Genomic DNA, 21,346 nt, shown 5'->3' with positions numbered 1-21,346 from the left:
ATTTTATTCATTCGCGTTTGTTTCCCTGTCTTCTAGGACAGAATTAAATATTCTTCAACAATACAGCAAAGGCATATTATAGCACAAAATATTTTGTTCCTTGAATAGGAGCTTCAACTTAGTTTAGATTATTCTGGACCAGAGAAATATAGTTTCTGATTATTTGTTAGCCATCAATAACCATTCATAGCTTGAGGAATGGACACTTCTGATTTTGGTTGACCTGGAACTTAATCTTTGCAGGGATAAAAGCCATAGCAGTCAAGAAAAGTGCTTTTAGGGTGACATATAACTCTGTATCTCCTGGTCTTCAGAAGACCTGGTCTACACAAGATACATCAATTAGCTGGTATACCTTAGGCATACTTACCACCAAGTCCCTAAGCCTAAAAAGTGGGAAGAGTGTATGAGGTCCTAGTAAGACCTAAAGTCTATTTCCTCCAGAGCCTCCAATAGGGATGTTCTGCCTCTTTGTGTGAACAGAACACTTTCTACTCTCACTTTTTGTTTCCACAGATGGTTCTTTCTTTGGGGAATTGTGTAGGAAGCCAGCAGTATTTGTAATTTAATATGCACAGACATTTCACCCCCGCCACCAGCCCCTTCCCCAACCCGTCCCTGGAGGGGTAAAGAAGAACACAATGGCTCTTCTTGGTTGATTTTATTTCCATTTTTTATTGAAAGCTTCATCAAAGAAAACAGAAGTTTAAACCTAACATCCACTGATCTACAGAAAGCCCGAGGAATGGGGGGAAATGGTAGCTAGTTTGACTGTGGTACAGATGGAAATATTAAAAATAAAACCGGAAACACCAGAGAATCACAGAACTTTCCATGACAGTCGGAGACAGCAGTACAAAAAGCTCTTAAATTAAGTTCAAAATTAAATGATGCTTCAGAAGTTCCATGAAGTCAAATATGGCCTGGAACAAGGGTTTTATTTTTTATTTTTTTTTAAAAAAGCTGTGTCCCATTTTCTTTTAGAGACTAAGAATTTCATAGCCAGCACACTTTTACCTATATATTTTTTTAAATTAAGATTCCAATGAATTCTTCTCCTTGAAATGAAAGCATCAATTTCCAGAGTACAGAAAACTTTTTCAAGTGTCTCTTCGAAATAGTATTTACAGTTCCTGAAAAGTATGAAATAACTCCTTTTTTACAGGGGAAGAAATAACAGGTTTAGGGAGGAGGAGAGGGCCTCTTTCTTACTCATCTAAGACCAGAGGGTTTAAAATACGGAGTGTAACACTGATGTTACACCTTGCACACTGTCTAAATTCGAAATGATTTTTAAAACAAATCCACTGGAGTGTTAAGGTTATTCAGTTTTAAGACAGTGATGCAAAGTCAAAAAACCCCAAACAATTCATTTTTTGGGGTGTGTGTGAAAGATTTAAGATAAGGATAGGAGTGTATTTAACCAAGAGCTGCTATTATATTCTCATCAATGAATTTTGAGTTGACCTTTGCTACTGGTTCAAATTTCAAAAGCGAACAAAACTAAAACAGCTTTTCTTTTGAGGGGAACCGATCCCTTGCTCCTTTTTTTCCTTCATATTCTGCAAGAAGACAGCCAACTCTCAATTATTTGTGGTGGATGGGGAAAGGGAAAAGGGCCCTGATGGGTAATAAAAAATCAATCGTATATAACGCTCTGACGTTCATTTTTACAAATGCTGTTCAGCTCCTTCAAACAGCCAATACTTAACAAGAAGCAAAATAGATTGATTTGAATTTTACTTCCAATTGTTTCTTTTTCCACCGTCAGGGTGACGTTAATAAACAGAAATAGAGGCCCAAGTCTGAAGAGTTGAAAAGAAAAGACAAAAGAAAACCACAGGGTAGATAATTAGCCCTTCAAAAATTGAGAGTGATGGGATTTCTGTAAGGTTCAGTCATGGGCGGTTCCAAACTGGAGGGAAGGAAACGGAAGAAGAATGTGACTGAGGGACCCAGGGTGCTTCCTGCAGACTCCTAGCGAGGTCTCACCTCTGCTTCAGCCTTACTGCTTCCTGGTGTAGGAAGCATTTCCTGAAACGTGATTTTTCTTCCCAGAAATACAAAGACATGAACATAGAGAAGCCATTCATTCTCGTGTGTGTGTGTGTGTGTGTGTGTGTGTGTGCGTGTGTGTGTATCAGGGAGCACATGTACTGGGGTATAAAAACAAAGATAAAAGATACCAACAACCTGGGGAGAGTTCCCCGCCCTACATCATAAAAGATTTGGGGAGCCACTCAGGGATCTTATATTTATTTAGCTTTTGTACCTTCCTGAACCATGTAATCCACAGAGGGCACCCATGCCCAAGGGCACTCAGAGAAAAAGACTAATTACATATTTTAAAGTATTTGGTAAAAATTGTTAAATTTGGGTTAGAGTCAGCTGTCTTCCAGTGCCACAGTGAATGTCATTTGTAGAAGGAATTGATTCATTAATGAAATCCCATTATCATTTGACACAGGAAGGGGCTAGTGTACAAAATCAATGAGCCTGTTCCAATTCCATCAGCCCCGTAGACTGGAATGAGAGGCTGTCGGTCCCAGCAAGCTCAGAGGTTGAGGCATGCTACGGCCCAACATGGAAACCAAACCTCATCCTTAACTCCCTACTGGGCATGCGATACTGTAGATCAAGGGCTCCATGACGGGTGTTAACATTATTTTGACATGCTGCTCAAATGTGCTGAACGTTGCTATTTGCATACACAAATGTTATCCTTTCATTTGATTTTATATCAGATGAGAACAATTATCACGGCCACCTGCTTAAGAATTTCTCTCTCCTTCTCAGCTTATCTCTAATGGGTTGTGTGCTCAAATTAAGCATGAGGCTGAATTGTCAAATGTACTTTTAGTCTCCTACTAATAATATAATCTGTCTAGACAGTGCATTGAAGCTTCTCAATCATGAAGAAGACAGCACAGGTGTCAGTTAAATGAAATCTCACTTTTCCTTAATGGAGACTTTTGGCCGCTGTAAAAGATACATAGGTATGTAATTGGCATACCAATTACTCAAACAGTTGCTTTTGGGGGGGTGGGGAACTAAGTACTTTTTGGGGGTCATACAGGAATTGGAAATACTTGTCCAGCAGTTTTGCAAGGGGTCGCTGTATTCTGTCGGTAGGGTGAACTTCCTGTTCCATCCAGCCACCCGCCGCTCTCAGCCTTCCAGCTCTGAGAGGAGCGCTTTTAACACCACGAAGTTTTTCACTAGAAAAGGATGAAGGTGAGTCTTCTATGCTGTCAAATGTAGCAGAGCCATGAAGGTCACAGGAAGAAGTGATGCAAGCGAAGCATGGAGACCACACCGAACCATTGAAATCTACCAAGGAAACAAACTAGCCCTGACCAAACTGGAGTTCTTTTTTTTTTTTTTAGAATATTATGCCACTTGCAATATTCAAGACATGCCAATGTACAAGGGCAAAGAGTCACCAGCCGCTGCTCATATTACATTTAGTTCACTCAGGGGCCATAACATCTGCCCAGAGACAGGGCTGTGCACGAGGAGCCTCCAGGCGCCGGGCACACTTTGCCACCCCTGACCATACCTTATTATTATTTAAAACCACCGCAGTCCTCCACTGACCATGTCACTGGAGTTTGGATGAGATAGTGTTTATCCCACTGGATCCTGGCTTTAGTTTGTTTCCTACGCTTTAGGTGAAATCTTGGCAATTGAAGTTAAGAGGAAAAATTGAACTTTTGAGCAAAGGCTTGAAAACCTGGTGGACCAGAATACTTAAACCGAATGAGTACCATCCTAAAGAGGATTAAAATAACCAAAATAGGATTCTGATGTCTGCGTATATTGAACACATATTTTGGGTTGTTTTTATTTTTCATACAGTGTAATGCTGCTTACCTGCTGATGCTTCCCCACCCCCCAAGACATGACCTTGAAAAACAATGATTAGGGAAGATGACAGATGCGAACTTGAATATGTGCCATTTTTCCTTCTTTTTTTTCTTTTTTTGATTTGAAATAAGACATTCTATAGAATGGCATGATGCAAAAAAGTCCAAACACAAAACACACATGGATACATAAACTGACAGGTAATTTCCTTTTGCCTGAAGCGGCTTAAAAAATTGAGATCATTGAAATTTCATAGTTGAAAAAAATGTTTCTGAATGTATAAATAAAGCAGTAGTTTTGAATAGAAACAGGAAGTTCCCTAGGCACATTCATCAGCCACATGGTAGCTACCTCTTAGCCTCATCATTGATCGTATAAATGAGACTTTCTTGTATCACATTAAGTTTTTTTTTTTATAGAAACAAAAGAAAACATGTTGGTTTCATATTCAAATGAATTATGCCCAGGATAATCCTTATTTATACACAGAGTTCAGAGAGTGAAAAAAAGAAACAGAAAATACAGTTTCCATACATGTTTGCCTCACCCCCTGAAACATGGGGGTCCACTTCTCAAAGATAAAACTTAAACACCACCCTTAAGATACCAGAGAGGCTGAGGATGGAACAGAAAAAAGTAGAAACCTTGGATTCTCACTAAAGCATGGAAAACCATAAGGATGGGTGTGACCAGTCCATATTTCTCTGTCGCATGTTACAATTTCTTAGATATGTTTTTCACCTCTAATTTGACCATAAGGATATGGAGTCTTTCTCAAGATTTGAGTTTCCAGTACATGATGTTGCAAATTAGAGAACCAGGTCTATTTCAGCACTGGGGTTTGTTGGTGTGTCATAAATGGTGAAATACTGACACTTTCATATGAGTCAAACTCATTACTCCTGTTGATTTAATGGGACTGTGATTTATCTTTGACAATTTTTAAAAGTTTTTAAAAGTCTACTCTGCTTTCTTTTACAGTGAACTCAGTGCATTTCCCTCCCTTTTCTGGACTAAGACAGGTTCCTCTGACAGTTTGTGAAAAGAATTTCCCTTATTTGATTCGAATGATTCATTCAGAAAGCAATTCTAGGGTCTAGTTCAGCGAACAACGTTTCATTGCCTTTTGTTTCAAGAGAAACTGTGCAGGTTGGATACGGATTTCATGGACCAAATATGCAGAGATGTTAGTTACATCAATGTAATTCAGTTTAGACATTTGCATCCTCCGCAATGCAAATACATCCCTTTGGCTTTAATGATTGATCAAACCCAATTGTTTTGGTTCTTATTAATATCAATCATATAATTTCTTGATTGTCAACTAGCATTTCAAAAGCTTACCTAAACTCCACTAACAGAATCCTCAATCTTATTGGTCCTACTTCCCTCAGAGAGTTAAACTGAAATAATAAGGTCTATTTTGTCTTTCTTCTGACAACACCAGGATATGAAAGTACAATGAAAAAAGGCGAAAAGAAGACCTTCCTTCCCCACTGCGGAATCAAGATGACTATTCATGGTGGGTCACAACCAAGACTAAGGTGCAAAGACAAAATTGAGAGGTGTTGGAATTTAGAAGGAAGACTATTGTTACAAATACAATGAGGCCTTTTCAGGATACCACTCACCGTTTAACACAATGTCACTAAGCTTTTTTTTTTTTTTTAACAAGTGACCCTTCAGACCAGGTTCAGGAAATGTCTTTCATTCAAAATTCACAAAAAGAAATTTCAACCTGTTAAAAAAAAAGTGTCTCAGCTTATTGGTGGCCATCAATACAGGTTTCGCTCCTCTAGACAGCTAGCAAAGACCTGGGAAAGCTCAGGGAATGGAAAGCCGGTCGGCTCTAACAGTTGGTTCCCAGAACTCTTCACGCTGAAACTGCTGGGCACAGCAGCTGCGAGCTTCTCCTGCCCACAAATATACAAAAAAACATTTTTTTTTTTTGCAGTATGTAAAATACCAGTGGAAGGTAGTTTAAACAAAGGACAAAATAAGAACTGGTCCGGCCACGTAGGTCAAATGAAATTTTTTAAAGAAAAGTAAAGAAAAACAACCTCTATCTTCCGGACTGCAACAGGGCGCCGCTTCATCTTTGGTATAAAATAGGCCATCCATAGGCTGAATTTGATCACAACTAGGAAAGACTACAGAAATTGTCAACAATTTCTCTATCTATTGCTTTTTTTGTTTTTTGTTTGTTTTGTTTTGTTTTGCACTTTTGACCATAAGCTCCTATCTACTTAAGTTTTTTTTTAATGCTTTTAAGCTAGGTTTTGCAATGTGACAAGCAAAGCTGACTAAAAACTTTGTAAAGCTCATAAAAAAGACTGCAGATAAAAAGCACTAATGCTTTTGCTAGCAATCACGCTTTGTAAATTAAAAAAATTCTGCATTCTGCCCCCCAAACACGCATTATTTCTAATGCAGTTGTTTTTAAACCAACCTTAATAACTTTACCATAAAATGTTTTAGCCTTCCAAAGGGTTCAACACTTAAGACAAAGTTCAAGAAAAGTCCCAGCATTTTGCCAATTCTTGCAGTTGCCATGGTTTCTTTTATCAACAAATTTTCTTCAAATGAAGAAAAACATTTTCTTTTAAACTGTACAGTTTTTTTCACCCTAAAAACTCATAGTCTTAAGCTTCTGTACCAGTTAAAGCTGGCACAATATTTCAATTCTTTCTCGATTTTTTTAAACAAGACGTTGACAGCTTGCCTCGAGAGCCTTTGACGTCCTTAAAATTAAGGCAATTAAGATTCAAGATAAACCTTACCTAAATATTTCTAAGAAAAAAAATTAAAAAAACAACCCACATTTAAACAAGAAGGAAAAAAAGAGAAAGAGTAGCTTAATTACGAGGAAGACAATTTGTTTCCATTTCTGCTTGTCCACCTCTTGACATTGGATTTTTTGTTAAAAAAAAATCTATCTACACCTTCAGGTCAATTATGAATTCAAATGTTCTTCCAGATAAAATGTCAACCTTCCATGTTTTGTTTTGTTTTCATTTTTCCTCTTCTGGGATTTTTTTTTCACTTTAATAAAAAAAACGATGGCAAAAAATAAACCGTCAGACCACATGAAGGACCCATTTGCACAGCACACAAAATGCGTTGTTTTCATTGGGTAAAGTACAAAATTAAAAAAAAAAAGCATTCCATTGACGCCTGTGCAAACTGGAAGCCAACTTCTTGTTCAATGAAGTTTCTTCATTCAAGGCAAAGTTTCGGACGGACATTCTTCAGTCTTGTTTATGGTCTGTGAAAGCAATCGAATAAGAGTGGTTATTAAATCTAAGCAACTTTTCAATCGCCTTCTGTGCTCTTTTCCAGAGAGGTCTCTTTAAAAGATACCATGTTCTTTAAAAATAACAGTCATCAATGAAGTTGTAACAACATATGGGGCTGCTTAAAGGGCCAGATGCTGCCACTTTCACAGAAATACAAACTCGTCACAGGTTGTGTTCACATCAAATAGCAAGGCTTCTAGGTCAAGAATCTCTTTCGATTCTAAAGTAATAAATATTACAAATATACCCAGATAGAAAATATTCCCTTTGTGAATGGAACCTATTTTTTGTTGCCTGGCTTATGTTGTAGCTCCCCCCAGAAATTCTTTGAGTAATCCATTCATAACTCCCAAGAGATTCATCATTCACTTAGTCAGCAAATATGTGAGTCCCTACTACATCCCCAAAATACAGCAATGGACTGTGTGTTTCCTATGTGCTCACTAAGTAATCACCCAAGTAATTAAGGAAGGGAGCTAAGAGGGCAATGCGGTTTTGTTCACTTTCCCTCTTCTTTGCTTATTCATCTCATCAAGATTTCAAATTCTTGAGAGCAAAGACTCTATCTTATTTTACTTTATGTTTTCCAGAAGTCTGGCAGAGAGCTATGCACATAATAGGCGTTTAACTTGACAAATATCTCTTTTACTATGTGCTACTTTGCCTAGCCCAGCCCAAGCAATGCCTTCCGCTCCTGCTCCATCTGTATTGTAGGACTGAGCTTTTAGCGGGTTGACCTTTACTCTTAGATTCTCCACTCACAGATCAGAATTTTGCTACATAACATCAGGGGTGTGCTATAAAGAGAAGAATCTTTGAAGTATCTAGAGGTCAGATGTATGCAGGTGAAGTGACTTCCCTCAGTGCTCTGCGGGTTCTTCTGATGCCCAGTTGCTTAATTTAGTAGAGGAGCCTCCAGGTTGCTGGGTATGGTTGTACAGGTTGTTCACGGTGTGAGATGCATGGCTGAGGGAGTCCAGTGGGGCTAAGTTCTAGCCATTGATCTGCCGCTCAACCTATTTACTCTGGTGCAGGCCTGCATGCAGCCTGAACAGGTGGGCCTTATTCAAATTGACAAAAAGCCCTCAACAATGTTTTAATCCATAGGAAATTTAGCCTGTGATGACTCAGAGGGGATGCATTTTCTTTCTTTCTTTAAAAAAATTGTATTTATTTATTTTCAGAGAGAGGGGAAGGGAGGGAAGAAGAGAGGGTGAGAAACATGAATTGGTTGCCTCTTTTATGTCCCCAACTGGACACCTGGCTCACTGCCCAGGCGTGTGCCCTGACAGGGAATCAAACTACTGTGAGCTGTAGTTCACAGGCTGGTGCTCAATCCACCAAGCCACCCCAGCCAGGGCAGGAATGCTTTTTCTACTTTGCAAAAAACCCTCTCATGAGTCTGCTATGGCTCTTGCACCCAGATTATCTTGTATCTAGAATCATGTAAGGAAAATGTCTAGCTGGTAAATCGAATATACCCATTTTTAACTAATAGTTCAAGTCTCTAGAAATTCATTTTTCTGAGTTATGCAGGAAAACGAGATTTCTTCTAAGAAGAAATGCAATTAAAATTTCCATTGTAGCAGCAACACTAAGGGACATTTTATTAGAAGTAGTAGCCATGGAAACCATGGTATATATGGTATATATTTTATCTCTTTCTATGCCTTTGCAAAATGTAGACTTACCCCATTTATATCTAAAAAATCCATCTTTTATGGTTTTGTGTTTTTGCTTGTTATATTTTTAAATCTATTCTTTACTCCTAGTACCACCTTCAACCCTGGCTTTATTGTGTATGGAGTAGCAAATGCATGAAATGCCATGAGTCTCTGTAGGAGCTGCTCAATGAACGGTGTCTTCCTCAGTGGACTTCACCGTCAGAGAACATCTGCAGGGTCAGTGTGGTGTGTGCACTGGTCTCCAAGCATCCCCATTTATGAGCTAGGCAGGAGCTATTGTCAGGTTTTATAACCCTACACAAATGTTCCTAATAGCCCTCTCCCATCACTTGCTCGGCCCTTCAAGTAGTCTCATTGCTGCATGTAAAGAGGAGGAGAAATAAATGGTTGCACTTTACATTTTCATGGTTGGTAGCAGAAGTTTGAAGGGAAAAAGTACTGCTATTTATTAGAACCGAATTCACTCCCATCTACCTTCTCTGTCCCAGGTAAAGTGGGAAAGTGCACATTTAAACAATGACTATTGTATATCCATAAAAACAGAGATTTTTATGTATATCCATACAAACAGTAGTTTTCTAAATTTTCAAGGCTGTGATTATAACAGACAAGAATGCTATAAATTGGACAGTGAGATTATTTTAGAAATAAAACTGGTTGCAAATTAAAAGGATGTACGTATCTGTGTGAATGAGCATAAAAAGTATTTGCCAACTGTAATGTTCTGTGCAAACAAAATGTATTATTACAAGATCAAAGGACATGTGAACATGGCAGCCAAGGGAGCAACATACACATCACTGACGAACTTACAATGTACAGGGGGCTGGTGGTCATGATCGTTCAGTCAGCCAGAGAAGATGAGAAGAATAAAAAGACCCTGCCATACTGGGGCTGAGATAAGGGTCTTCTAAGGTCAGTGTGGAAGTTGGAAGACTAGGAGTTCGAATTTAAGATGACAGAGTCATTTTGAACTCGCCCTTTCTCCCTCCACTTTCCCCCCTACGCTCCGCCTCCCCCCACACAAAGGAAGAAAAGCACTGTGAGTAGATTAGGAAGTAGCAAAGCCCAATCTTGGAATTCTAGACTTTCAGAGCTGGAAGAAGTCTTAGAGTTGATCTAAGAATGCAGTATACCCCCCTGTGTCGCTCCTGACGGCTCAGTCTCATTTAATAAAACCCTGTGAAAAGAAGGCTTCTGTGGTCCGGAGTTCAGGAAAAATGAACAACAAANGGGCTGAGATAAGGGTCTTCTAAGATCGGTGTGGAAGTTGGAAGACTAGGAGTTCGAATTTAAGATGACAGAGTCATTTTGAACTCGCCCTTCCTCCCTCCACTTTCCCCCCTACGCTACGCCTCCCCCCACACAAAGGAAGAAAAGCACTATGAGTAGATTAGGAAGTAGCAAAGCCCAATCTTGGAATTCTAGACTTTCAGAGCTGGAAGAAGTCTTAGAGTTGATCTAAGAATGCAGTATACCCCCCTGTGTCGCTCCTGACGGCTCAGTCTCATTTAATAAAACCCTGTGAAAAGAAGGCTTCTGTGGTCCGGAGTTCAGGAAAAATGAACAACAAACGAAGCATGAGGTTAGGGCCCCAACAGAGAAGGATATCCAATAGAAAAAAAAAGTATCTGAAAGAATGTAATCCTTTAAATCAATATCAAAAGCACCATCATATGGACAATAAAAATTTCTGTTAGATTTCTTTAATAATTTTACATGCTAAAAAAATAAAACCTAGAATGCTAGAGGAGGAGGAAGGCAGGACGCACCAATCTTTCAGGAAGTAAAACATTTCAAATATTTTGTCTGACCCTCTAGGGGGTCGTAGTCATTAGCATTTAAATAGCTTTGAAGAGAACTGCAATTAAGAAAGCATTTGCTTAGGTTACAACACTGTTTCCCAACTCGCTTCTGACCACCCTCCCCACCCGACTGCGGGAGGCGTGGCTGACCCTTCTCAGTACTAGAGATTTGATTTACAGTCTTTGGAGAACAATCCAATCTCTCACGTTAAAGCAGAGGAAAAGGAGGCTCGGAAGGGTTGTGTGAGGACCCACCAGTGACAAAGGAAAAACTGATTGAGTTGGGCAGGAATTGGAATTTCTATGGAAATTCCAAAATAAACCACAGGTATCATTGTTTTCCCTTTTGGGTTAAGAGTCCAGAGTCTCTTTTGCAGTCATGTCTCTTTTAACAATAGAAAAACAAAAACAAAAACAAAAGCAGCATGACTACAAACCATGAAGACCTGTTTTTTAGCTGGTAAAATAGAATTTGGAACGTTAAAATATTTGCCTACATATTTCCCAAGTATAAACTTTGGATTCCTATGCATATCACTTATATTTCTTAAACTTTTATCCTGCGACCTTCTGCTGTGATGTTGCTAATTTACTTAAAAATACCTTTAGTCTAGATATGATGACGTTACATGTATGTGTGATGATGGGTTAAACTACTGTTCATGGGCACCCTAATCAGAATGTCACAGCCCACAGGAGGGCAGTCATCACTTAATGAGACAGGCCAGAGGTCTGTACAAGCACTTTAAACTATCCATATCTCAGTTAACATAATGATTGTTAGAAATGGGTTGCCCGATGGAAGACAGTAAGGGCACGACAAGCACAATGATGCTGGAAATAAGCAGCCATTAATGAACTTGGAGCACTCAAGATAACATGGGTTGTCAAAAACATTTTAGAACTACTTACCACTCTACATGAACAGGAGAGGTGGAGCTGGGTGGAGAACTGTGTGGCTTATAACTTTAGGGATATTGCCTTGTGCTTTGACCTCAAAATAAGATGTAGAGTAGATTTCTGGTGGCCTTTCGAAGGATAACATAGTACTATTGTCTAGAAAATGGTAGAATGTAGTCCCAGCTAATTTTCCATGATTTTAGATTATTTAAAAGACTAGAACTGGGACTGTATCAAGTGTGCACAGGGCATGTGGCATAAATTGTCATGTGTCTCCTTTCTAATGGATGTTTCTTTAGAAAATGCCACGGTGGGTGCTCTTGCATCCCTAAACGTTTCACAGGGATGGCGATATCATCAAATGAACTCAGGTGTTTACATAACCCAGACCCTGAGCTCTATTCCCAGAGTCTTCCTTGAATGGTTCTGAAGAATCTCATGCATTACCATGTCACAAGTCAGCTTCCCTTGGCTAAAATCGATAAAAACTTGGATAGAGTCACATTATGGTCTTCCTTTTATAACATTTCAAAAGTGATTGCCATCCACCTATTTATCAAACTTAGGGTATTGTCTTTTCTTTCATCCAATATTTTATTGTTTTGTTATTTCAAGTCAAAAGCTCCTTGCACTTTGTAGTGTTGTTAAAGGGAAGAAGTAAAGCATATAAACAGAACCAGTTAAACCTTTTCTCCAGGTTTAAACACACGTCCGCGAGGCAATGCAAGTGACTTTCATATGTCCCACATTGTGAAGTGTCCTACGTTCCAGGGTGCTTTTGTATCTGTCACGTGGCAGCAGGGAGCCCGCCCTGTGGAACATCCTGTAACACACATCCTGTGTGAGTGCAAAAGAAAATTCCTTCAGCCCTGGCTGGTGCAGCACAGGCGAGTGAGCGTGGACCTGCAAACCAGAGGATCGTGGTTCGATTCCCAGTCAGGGCACATGCCTGGGTTGCAGGCCAGTTCCCAGGAGGGGATGCACAAGAGGCAACCATACATTGATATTTCCCTCTCTCCTGCCCATCCCCTCTAAAGATAAAAGAATAAAATCTTAAAGAAAAGGAAAATTCCTTCAAACGAGGACGTGCCTTACCATAATTTTTACCCCTATGAGGACATGGGAGGAACGACTTCTGTTCTTGGTATTTATTATCCGTGGAGAGCTCTTCATTATCAACCACAGGCATGTGTGGCTCATAGAACATAACCATGGTGCTACCAGTTTTAACCTTGAACAACTAAAATTTTACAAGGTCAGATTCAGACTTCCTCAAATATTTCAAGGAATGAAGCTTCTTCGAAGGGACTCATTGTAAGAATAATTAGTTCCTTGTCTTTCTTCACTGACCGCGCACCCTCCTGATCTTGTCTCATCTGCTTCTGTCAGTGGCGTCACAAACTCCACAGTATTACTTCAACTTTTTAACAATCCTGTTCTCCTTTTTTTCTTACTTCACTGTAACTCCCTACCACCCAATCTCACCATTGCACTTGCCACCATCCTACTTCAGAACTCTGTCCTCTTTTGTCTGAGCCGTTGTAGTAACAGGACTGTTCCCACTGCTTCCAAATCAGTGGGAGAAACTTCCACTTCATCCGGAGAAACACATGAACAAAGAAAATGCTGTTCAAGCACCTCAGTATGGCACCTGATAGGAGAAGCTGGGTCCAGTCTGCCTTTTTACACTATGCGACTACTCTGCATCTCCTTCTCAATGAAATACTCTCTTGAGGTTTCCCATCCTTGGATATGGTCAAGATGTAATTACACCTGGAACATTGCTCCTTCCTGTAAGGCACAGTTTTGGTTGCCACAACCTCCACCAAAGCTTATACAACCAAGAAAAATGAAATGCATTCTTCTATGACTTACTATAGTATTTTTAAAAAGAGCCTATTCATTTTCTTCCTTGTTTCTTCCTTGAAGTCTGCTTATCCTGTCTATGTATAGATCTAAATCCCATACTAGACTGTAAATCCTTGAGGGCAGAGATCCTGTCTCTTAGCCTAGTACCCAGCATAAGGTATTACAAGTAACACAGGGCCTGCATGTGGTGGTGGGTGGGTCAGGCAGAGCACTTGCCTACACATCTCACCAGGGAAAGGTATGGATGACCCTCAGGAAGACCATCTCATTGTGGGCTGACAAGCTGGGGCAGCTAAAGCTGATTTAATCAAGCAGGGAGATGAGGAGGTTCTGGAAAACTACAAGAGGAGGAAGTCTGCAACCTGGAGGCCATCCTTAAAATACATCTCTCTATACCCAGCCTCCATTGGTCATAGAGTCATTGAAATATACATAAAATTTAGTCATTTCTTCTTTTAAATGCCTTCAAAGGTTTTCTAGCTAACTTAGTATAAAACCAAGAATAATTACTGAACACAAAGTTGAGTATCGAAGAACCAAAGGCTGTATGAAAGCTAACTTGTTTGACTTCATCTCTAATAACTCTTCCCCCGTAGACCTGTCCACCACATTTCAGCCTCAGGTGCCCATTTCAGATCTTTGAATTGGTCTAGAATGCTTTTGCTCTAGAACTCTCCAAGAACACCCTCTAATTATCTTTCAGACTAGGCCTATAGGAAAGACCTTCTCAGACAAAAATCTTAGGTATCTACATACTCACTTTCTTTTATAAGAATCTTTTTAGGCAGTTTACTTTGAAATTCTGTTTCCTTTTTGATTATTTCCTGATTGATCCATGGATTTTGGGTTAATTTCTAGTAGAAAATAAACTCCAAGAGTGGAGGAGGCAGCTGCCTCTTTCACTGGTCTTTTGTTGGCATCTAGAATACTACCTGTCACATAGTAGGCACTCAATCCATAATTGTTGATTGGATGAAGGAAAGCATAGTTATCATTTATCCAGACATCATTAAATTGTTGGCAAGTAGGGTCTAGGATCACTCTCCTCATTACACTTTAAAACAGGCCCATTTCACCTACTCACCAAGACTTGAACAACGATTTTGGCAAATATAGTATCTCTCCTCTCCCATTAGCATCTTCCACTGTGTTTCCACATTGCCAATCTCCACTCTGTATAATCAGCAGATCATACAGAAAAGACTGAAAAAAAATCTAATATGCTTGGAACCAAGCACCAGAGTGTACCATATTGTTTGGTACATGTAAAAGTGATTCACACAGACTATAGGTGAGTTTTTAAAAATGCCTTATTTACTAGAAATCTTTTCTAAAAGCTATGTGTTAGCGGTTATGATGATACCTTATATTTGTAAGGTTGAATCATGTTCTGAATATATTTAATTCATGGAAGGGACTTTAGAAGCTAAACCACATCTAGAAGACTACATTATCATGATTAATCTTTCAAGAACCAAAAAAAATCTCTAAATATAAATTGATATTAAAGAAGAATGATGATTAAGAAATGGGACAACACTATGCAGACAGAAAGGATCACTGGGAATTTTCTGCTTACCAGGCCTTCGGTTGTTATCCATGAAGTAGAATAGTTTGCATGACCTCTGTATATGGACTGAACTTCTGTTAATTTCTTTGGTTTCTATCAAAACTACTCATATTTTTATTTTTTATCTTTTAAATATATAATCTTTATTATATTTTCCATTACTATTAGTCCCTTTATACCCTCCCCACCTAGCAGCAATCTACATAATTACTTCATACAAAGCCAAGTCTACTTTTCTTAAGTGATTTAAGGATTTTCAAGGGTAGTTGTGACTACATGATTTTTGCTTTGCCATATATTCATGAATAACACCCTACTCTCTGTTACTTTATATTTTACAATATGGTTTTTCATGATTGATGTCACAGGGTATACAAAACAACCCTGTACAAAAAAGTGTTACTGTTTTAATTTAAGAATGAGAAAAGGGAGACCAAGATACAGCCTCACTATTTAGTTTCATGTGGGAATATTAGAGTTTTTCCAAAATATATGTCATAATTTTTTTTGTAAAAATTACTGCAGTGGTCTTTTCTGCATTCAAGCCTTTTGGTAGTGAACCTGGGCTTGGCCATGTGTTGTGTTTTGGCCAAAGGAGCAGCAGCAAATGAGTCATGAATAGAATTGAAAAGTGCTGGTCATTTTGGCTTCTTCCCTCATTGTTGAAATTCTGCCCTTCCATGAGAATAAGGCTGCTGGAGGGTCAAAAACGTGTGGTTCAATTGCCTCCATCACTCCACCAACAGCCAAACAACACCCAGAAGCCAACCTGCAAAAATGACCAGCTGCTCTCTCCAGATGCTTGAGCAAGTCCAGTCAGCTCTCCACCTGAGGTCAGCTCCAATTACCAACCCACACAAGCAAGAACTGAATAAATGCTTTTCACTAAGTATGAGGGGTCTTCATTGCAGCAAAAGCGAACAGGTACAACATGAGAGAGTGAGGTCAAGACGGTTGCTCTGGAGGGAAAATGCTTAGTAAAGCCCAAACTTACTTAGACTGTTGGTAAGAATATGCAGATGCATGTTCATTGGATGTGTCCACTGCTATCTGTTGCTGCTGACCACTGGTGTCCTGCGATGAAGGTGCCACTGTCTGGGGAGAGGTATCAGCAACAACACCCTAAGGAGGCAAATAAGAACACAGAGCCTTGTTGGCTTCAGCAAAGATCCCTCTTTCTGATGAACAATACCCTTCTTCTACTTGGCTTGAGTGACATTGCACTTGGCTACATGAAACCACAATAAGTATGCAAAGGAAAACCACAGAGCACATTTGTAGAAGGCCTGAGAAATCCAACTCAGTGCGTAACCAAGACACCTTGCTATCAGAAGTCCTTGGAGCAGTGAAATGGTCAGGAAATCATTTTGTCCATACTTAGAATTTTTAAATCATAGGTGTATATAGCCACAGTAAATGGTAATTTATTAATAACAAATTCATACAGGAAAAATTGTATTAATAATTTTCTTCAGATGGTGTACCAAGAGATCTTAGACTGTACCAAGTCTAAGATCTGACAATGTACCAAGTCTAAGATCTGACAAAACAATAAACTATGACCTTAATAAAAATCTACATTAAAGTTTGAAAATTTTTAAAAAGAATACTGTTAAGGAGGTCTCCCTTCAGCCATTTGATTTGTTTTATTTTGTTTTGTTTTTCACAATATGACCTGGAATTCAGTTAGAGGTTTCAGAAAAAGAACCAAAAAAACCCACCCCTAATTTTGATTTTCTCCTTCACTCACCCTTTCTTTCCCTGTTCCTCACATATGTCAACAAGAATGAATTTCTGAAGTTGGTCGTCATTAGGAACATATGTTTGTTTCCCAGAGAGCCATAGGTGGTTTTATTTGGTAATTACTAGGCTTAAAAAGGCATCTGTCTGAATATATTCTCCTGGTTTTACTTATAGCCTTGGACACCTGCAGTGATATTGGATTTCAAATGTTCTTGGTCAGCTTTCTATCACTAAAGATTCCTGAGTTCCTCAGAAACTGAAAAGTCTCAGCATATTAATCCAATATTTTCTCCTAATACTATTTGGTATTGTGCTTCCTCCCACCCCCGGACTTTCCATCTATATTTACTTGTATGGATACTGGTGAATTTTCAGTGAGTGTTTTTATGTAGGAAATGAGTCAGTATTTATCCTTAGGAGCATAAATTCAATGCAATATGTCAGTGTACTTCTATTTTTATTCATAAATGACTTCTTTTTAAATCCTAGATTTAACTATAATTAGACTGTTTCCAATAAACCACACTAACAAATGTGTCTCTTTATTTTTTATAGTCATCGAAATGCTCAAATTCTGTAGCTAAGTATATCCCTTTGGCGCAGAAATAGAGAAATACAACTATGTGGTAGAGATTTATATTTAAATGTTCAGGTTCATAATTTCCTCTTATCCTACGTGCTTTTGACAGCTAAATATGGCAAACAAAATGTATTTTAATTACATAGGCTTAAAATTCTGAAAAGCCTATTAAAATCTGTTTAATACTGACACACACTTGCAGGTCTGGGTGTGGAGCACGTGAAAGACTTAAACACTGGACCTCTCTGGGTTCCTGTATTATACTGTGGTGTCCTTTTAAATGTCTGTGTCTCCCAAGCCTCAGTAGCAGCAAACATGTGTTGCACACCAAATGGACGCGTGGATGAAAGATGTGGCATATACACATACCAGTGTGGGGCAACAGTGCGCTCATAGTCGTTTGCATGGAAAACAAAGCAATGCTTAAGACATAATAATACAAGAATAAACTCTGTGAATTGCATACTCACAACTGTAAACCTACTTTTGCCCTAGAGCATATATATTGGAATACTACTTAGCCATAAAAAAGAAATATTGCCATTTGCGACAACATGGAGGGATCAGAAGGGTACTATGCTAAATGAAATAAGCCAGGTGAAAAAAGACCAAAAAAAAAAAAACCCATACAATTCCACTCATATGTAGAGGATAAAACAAAAAATAAATAAACAAACCAGACAAAAACAAACGCATAGGTACAGACAGCAGACTGGTGGTTACCTGAGGAGAAGGGGTGTGGAGGAGGGCAAACTGGGTCAGATATCAGGTGGCAAATGGAAGCTAGGCTTTTGGTGGTGAGCACAATGTAGTATATACAGATGGTGACATATAATGTTACACACCTTAAACTTATATAACATTATAAAGTAATGTTACCTGAATTTTTTTTTTAATTTAAATTTTGATTCAGTAGGTTTGGGCTATATTTGAGAGTTTGCAGTTTTAAACAAGCTCCCCAGTGACACCTATGATGCTGGTCCAGGGACCACTCTTTGAGAAACAAGCAACTAGAGAACTAGCTCCTTTAAATATTTGCAAACTTTTTTCCCCTCCCTATTTATGGGTATTTGTGGTTAACATTTGATGGGGTAGAGACTCGGTCTCTGATCTTTTCTCTAAATATGACAATGACACTTCTCACATGCCTTTCTAACAAATTAACTTATTTTATGTGCAAAGGAAGACCTAGGCCTGTCCCAGTAAAGGCATGCAATTTTATATACTGAGCTAGCAATTTCAAGTTTCAGAGCAGCATAAAAACCACGTGTAAGGATTCCTTGGGTTATGGGGACCACAGTGTACGTGGCTGAGCTGTATCTCTCTGACCCTCTTTCTCTAACCCAGAGACGGACTTACTTCAATAGAAACAGCTGTCGGAGGCACAGGCGTGTACTGGGGAATGTAGGTCCCTTGCATAGGAGCAGCAGCAGTCATATACTAGAGGGAATCAAAGAAAAATGCAGGTGAACTTGGGATTGCAATCAATGAGAAAAGTAGATGTCACATGAGCTATCTGGCCCATGGCCAGTGCGTGATTCAGGTTAAACTTTATTTTGACCCAAAATAATGCAGTTCCTCTCAGTATAGAATCACCTCCCTTTACTGATTCAGTACTAACAGCAGCCCACTTTCAGCAACAGTGTGAATTAATTCACCCCTTTTTACTCACTTTGTTTTTGTAAACAGTCTATATCAGGTCTGAAATATTTCACGTTCACAACTAAAACATAAACTCCATGAGGGCAGGGATCAATCATGTCCTTGTTCTTTCTCGATTTTATTGCTGGCATCCATCATATAGGAGACTCTCAACAAATTATTTGTTGAATGAATGAATCATATTGTTAGTCATGATTTGTTGAAATAAAAATAATAGAGGAGCAATGCAAGAAATATTTCTGCAGCCACGTTCAGAATTGGTGAATGTCATCCCTTTGTCATTTTCACATCGCTATTTTATACATTAAACTACTGGTGTCGCAGACACTGTCGGGACCTCCTTCATTCCCTCTCCACCCCATCCCCCTGCCACTGCCGGGATTTCCTTTTCAACTCTTTAAACTCTCCACGTTTTCTTCAGCCAAATAAACACTGAAACATTCAGGTCCTTTTTTCACTAAGTTTTAGCATTCGGTAACATATGTACCAGGGATAAGATATATTTTTGTAGAAAAATGACATGCTCACCTTATAGAACGTATAACCCATGTTCCTATTTCTACTATAACCTCCCCACCCATAAACTCAAAGTTCTACTCTTTGAGAATGGAACTTTCTATAAAATCAACTATATTTCTGAGTTTCTAAACTTGGTGAACATAACAACACTTTAGAATCAGAATCATCTGATGAAGACAAATTTTCTCAATGCATGAAGGTTGGAAAAATTATGTTTGTGTAAAATCACAAGCCTGTGAATATCTATTCTTCTAAATTTGCTGAGTTCAAAAACTAAGGCCATGCATACATATGCAAAACCTAAATTATTGTTTTACATATCTTGGTACTTTCAGTACCCAAGAGACATGATGATCCAGAATCAAGGGAAATTTCTGAATGGAGGCTAGCTTATCAATTGTTGTTCAACATTTATGGAGAATTATAGCAGCAAAGCAATTCTGGAATAAATGCATCTTCATTGCAAACTATGCGCTATCCTTCTTCATCTATTTCCTAAAAATAGAGACAACCTTAATACAGCAACTCCAAATCAAACGAACAGTTTTCTGCATTCTAGTTGCTACTAAAAACCACTGAGTGCAATTCATATCTATACTAAACAGCCTTGTAACTTGGACCAAGAGTGACTGTTTGAAAAGACTGGTGATATTACCAATTTAGCTGTATGTCTGAAAATTACCAGAGCTTTCTGCGCCCTGTCCTCTGAGATCTCATAACATTCATTTCTCCTCTATTACAAATGTCCTGACTATTATCCCCTGAAGACATGGGCTAAGTTTTACTTGTCTCTCCATCCTCTAATGCACCAAATGCCTGATTCGCAGTAAGTTATTGTTCAATGGCTGAATAAGAGGATATGAGTAGAAAGCCTTCCACTTTCAATGATAAGTCTTGCATGCCTCTTAGCCATTGATAATTCTGAGCTCATTATAGATATTAATTTCCCCAACCCCATAATGTGTTTATATAATGTTTAAATAAATACTTTATCCCACTCATTGTCCATAAGCAGATAATAATTATTCAGGTATCTGATTGTTATCCATTTTTTAAAACAGTACAGAACTCTGGAGTCACATTTTAGCAATTACTATTTCACATCTAGGTCCCCGTGGCAGGTGTTTGTATTACCAACAAAACTGCTTTAGAGAGTATTCTGGGGGGTAATTACAGTCCCCTAACTACTTCAGCCAGGTGGTTTGACTGTGCTATACAGGTCTTAAATAGCCTTTGATTTAGGTTTTCCTACCATGCATTTTTTATAGAATGCCCGTTCACGTGAGATAAAAGCTTTATGTGTTCCAACACATTTGAGCAATGCTGCCTAATATATTCTCTTCTTTGATATTGACACATAATAAAAAAAAAACTCTTGAGAAATCATATTTTACTGAAGCCTAGTTAAAGGTCAGCATTTCTGAAACATTTCTGTAGCACCTAATAATTCTGCTTAGAACTAGCGCTCTCTGCAGCGGTCCCCAACATTTGTGGCATCAGGGACCAGTTTCCTGGATACGGTGGAGGTTGGGCAGGGGGTGGATGGTTTGGGATGATTCAAGCGCATTATGTTCAGGCTCACCTCGTGCTGTGATTTACTAACAGGCCCAGGCCAGTACCAGTCCACGGCATGGAGGGGGGGACCCATACTTTAAAGAACATACATCGGAAAAATGTTTCTTTAATTGAGTCTCAAAAATCCTAGTAGATTCGAAGTGGGAATATATTTTTACCAACTATGAAATTACCTAAATTACACAGATTTTGATACTGTTGTGGTTCACACTCTTTAATCATATTTTCCAAGAGTTATCATTTACTAATAAAAGAACAAACCATCATGGGTTTGG

At 38.7% G+C, this 21,346-nt stretch overlaps 1 protein-coding gene across 6 annotated transcripts in view; it reads right to left on the bottom strand.

Moving 5' to 3' along the window:
- Window positions 1-960: 960 nt before the first annotated feature.
- The window catches only part of RBMS3 (RNA binding motif single stranded interacting protein 3), a 480,675-nt gene continuing 460,289 nt past the window's right edge, over window positions 961-21,346 (bottom strand). For 3 of the 6 annotated variants that reach the window (XM_037070853.1, XM_037070854.1, XM_037070855.1), the window contains 3 exons: window positions 18,675-18,755; window positions 15,987-16,114; window positions 961-7,132 (listed from right to left, as the gene is read on the bottom strand). In XM_037070853.1, the coding sequence (XP_036926748.1) occupies window positions 7,126-7,132; window positions 15,987-16,114; window positions 18,675-18,755 (216 nt within the window). In that variant the 3' untranslated portion in view covers window positions 961-7,125. Of the gene's footprint in view, window positions 7,133-15,982; window positions 16,115-18,674; window positions 18,756-21,346 lie in introns of those variants that run through there. The other 3 variants (XM_037070856.1, XM_037070857.1, XM_037070858.1) reach the window with 1 other exon arrangement.

This window comes from Sturnira hondurensis, unplaced genomic scaffold (assembly GCF_014824575.4).
Source record: "Sturnira hondurensis isolate 20B ecotype Veracruz unplaced genomic scaffold, ASM1482457v3 Scaffold0019006, whole genome shotgun sequence".
NCBI classification, from domain to species: Eukaryota; Metazoa; Chordata; class Mammalia; order Chiroptera; family Phyllostomidae; genus Sturnira; species Sturnira hondurensis.
The sequence above is the reverse complement of the archived record's forward strand: the minus strand, read 5'-3'. Positions and strand labels throughout refer to the sequence as shown.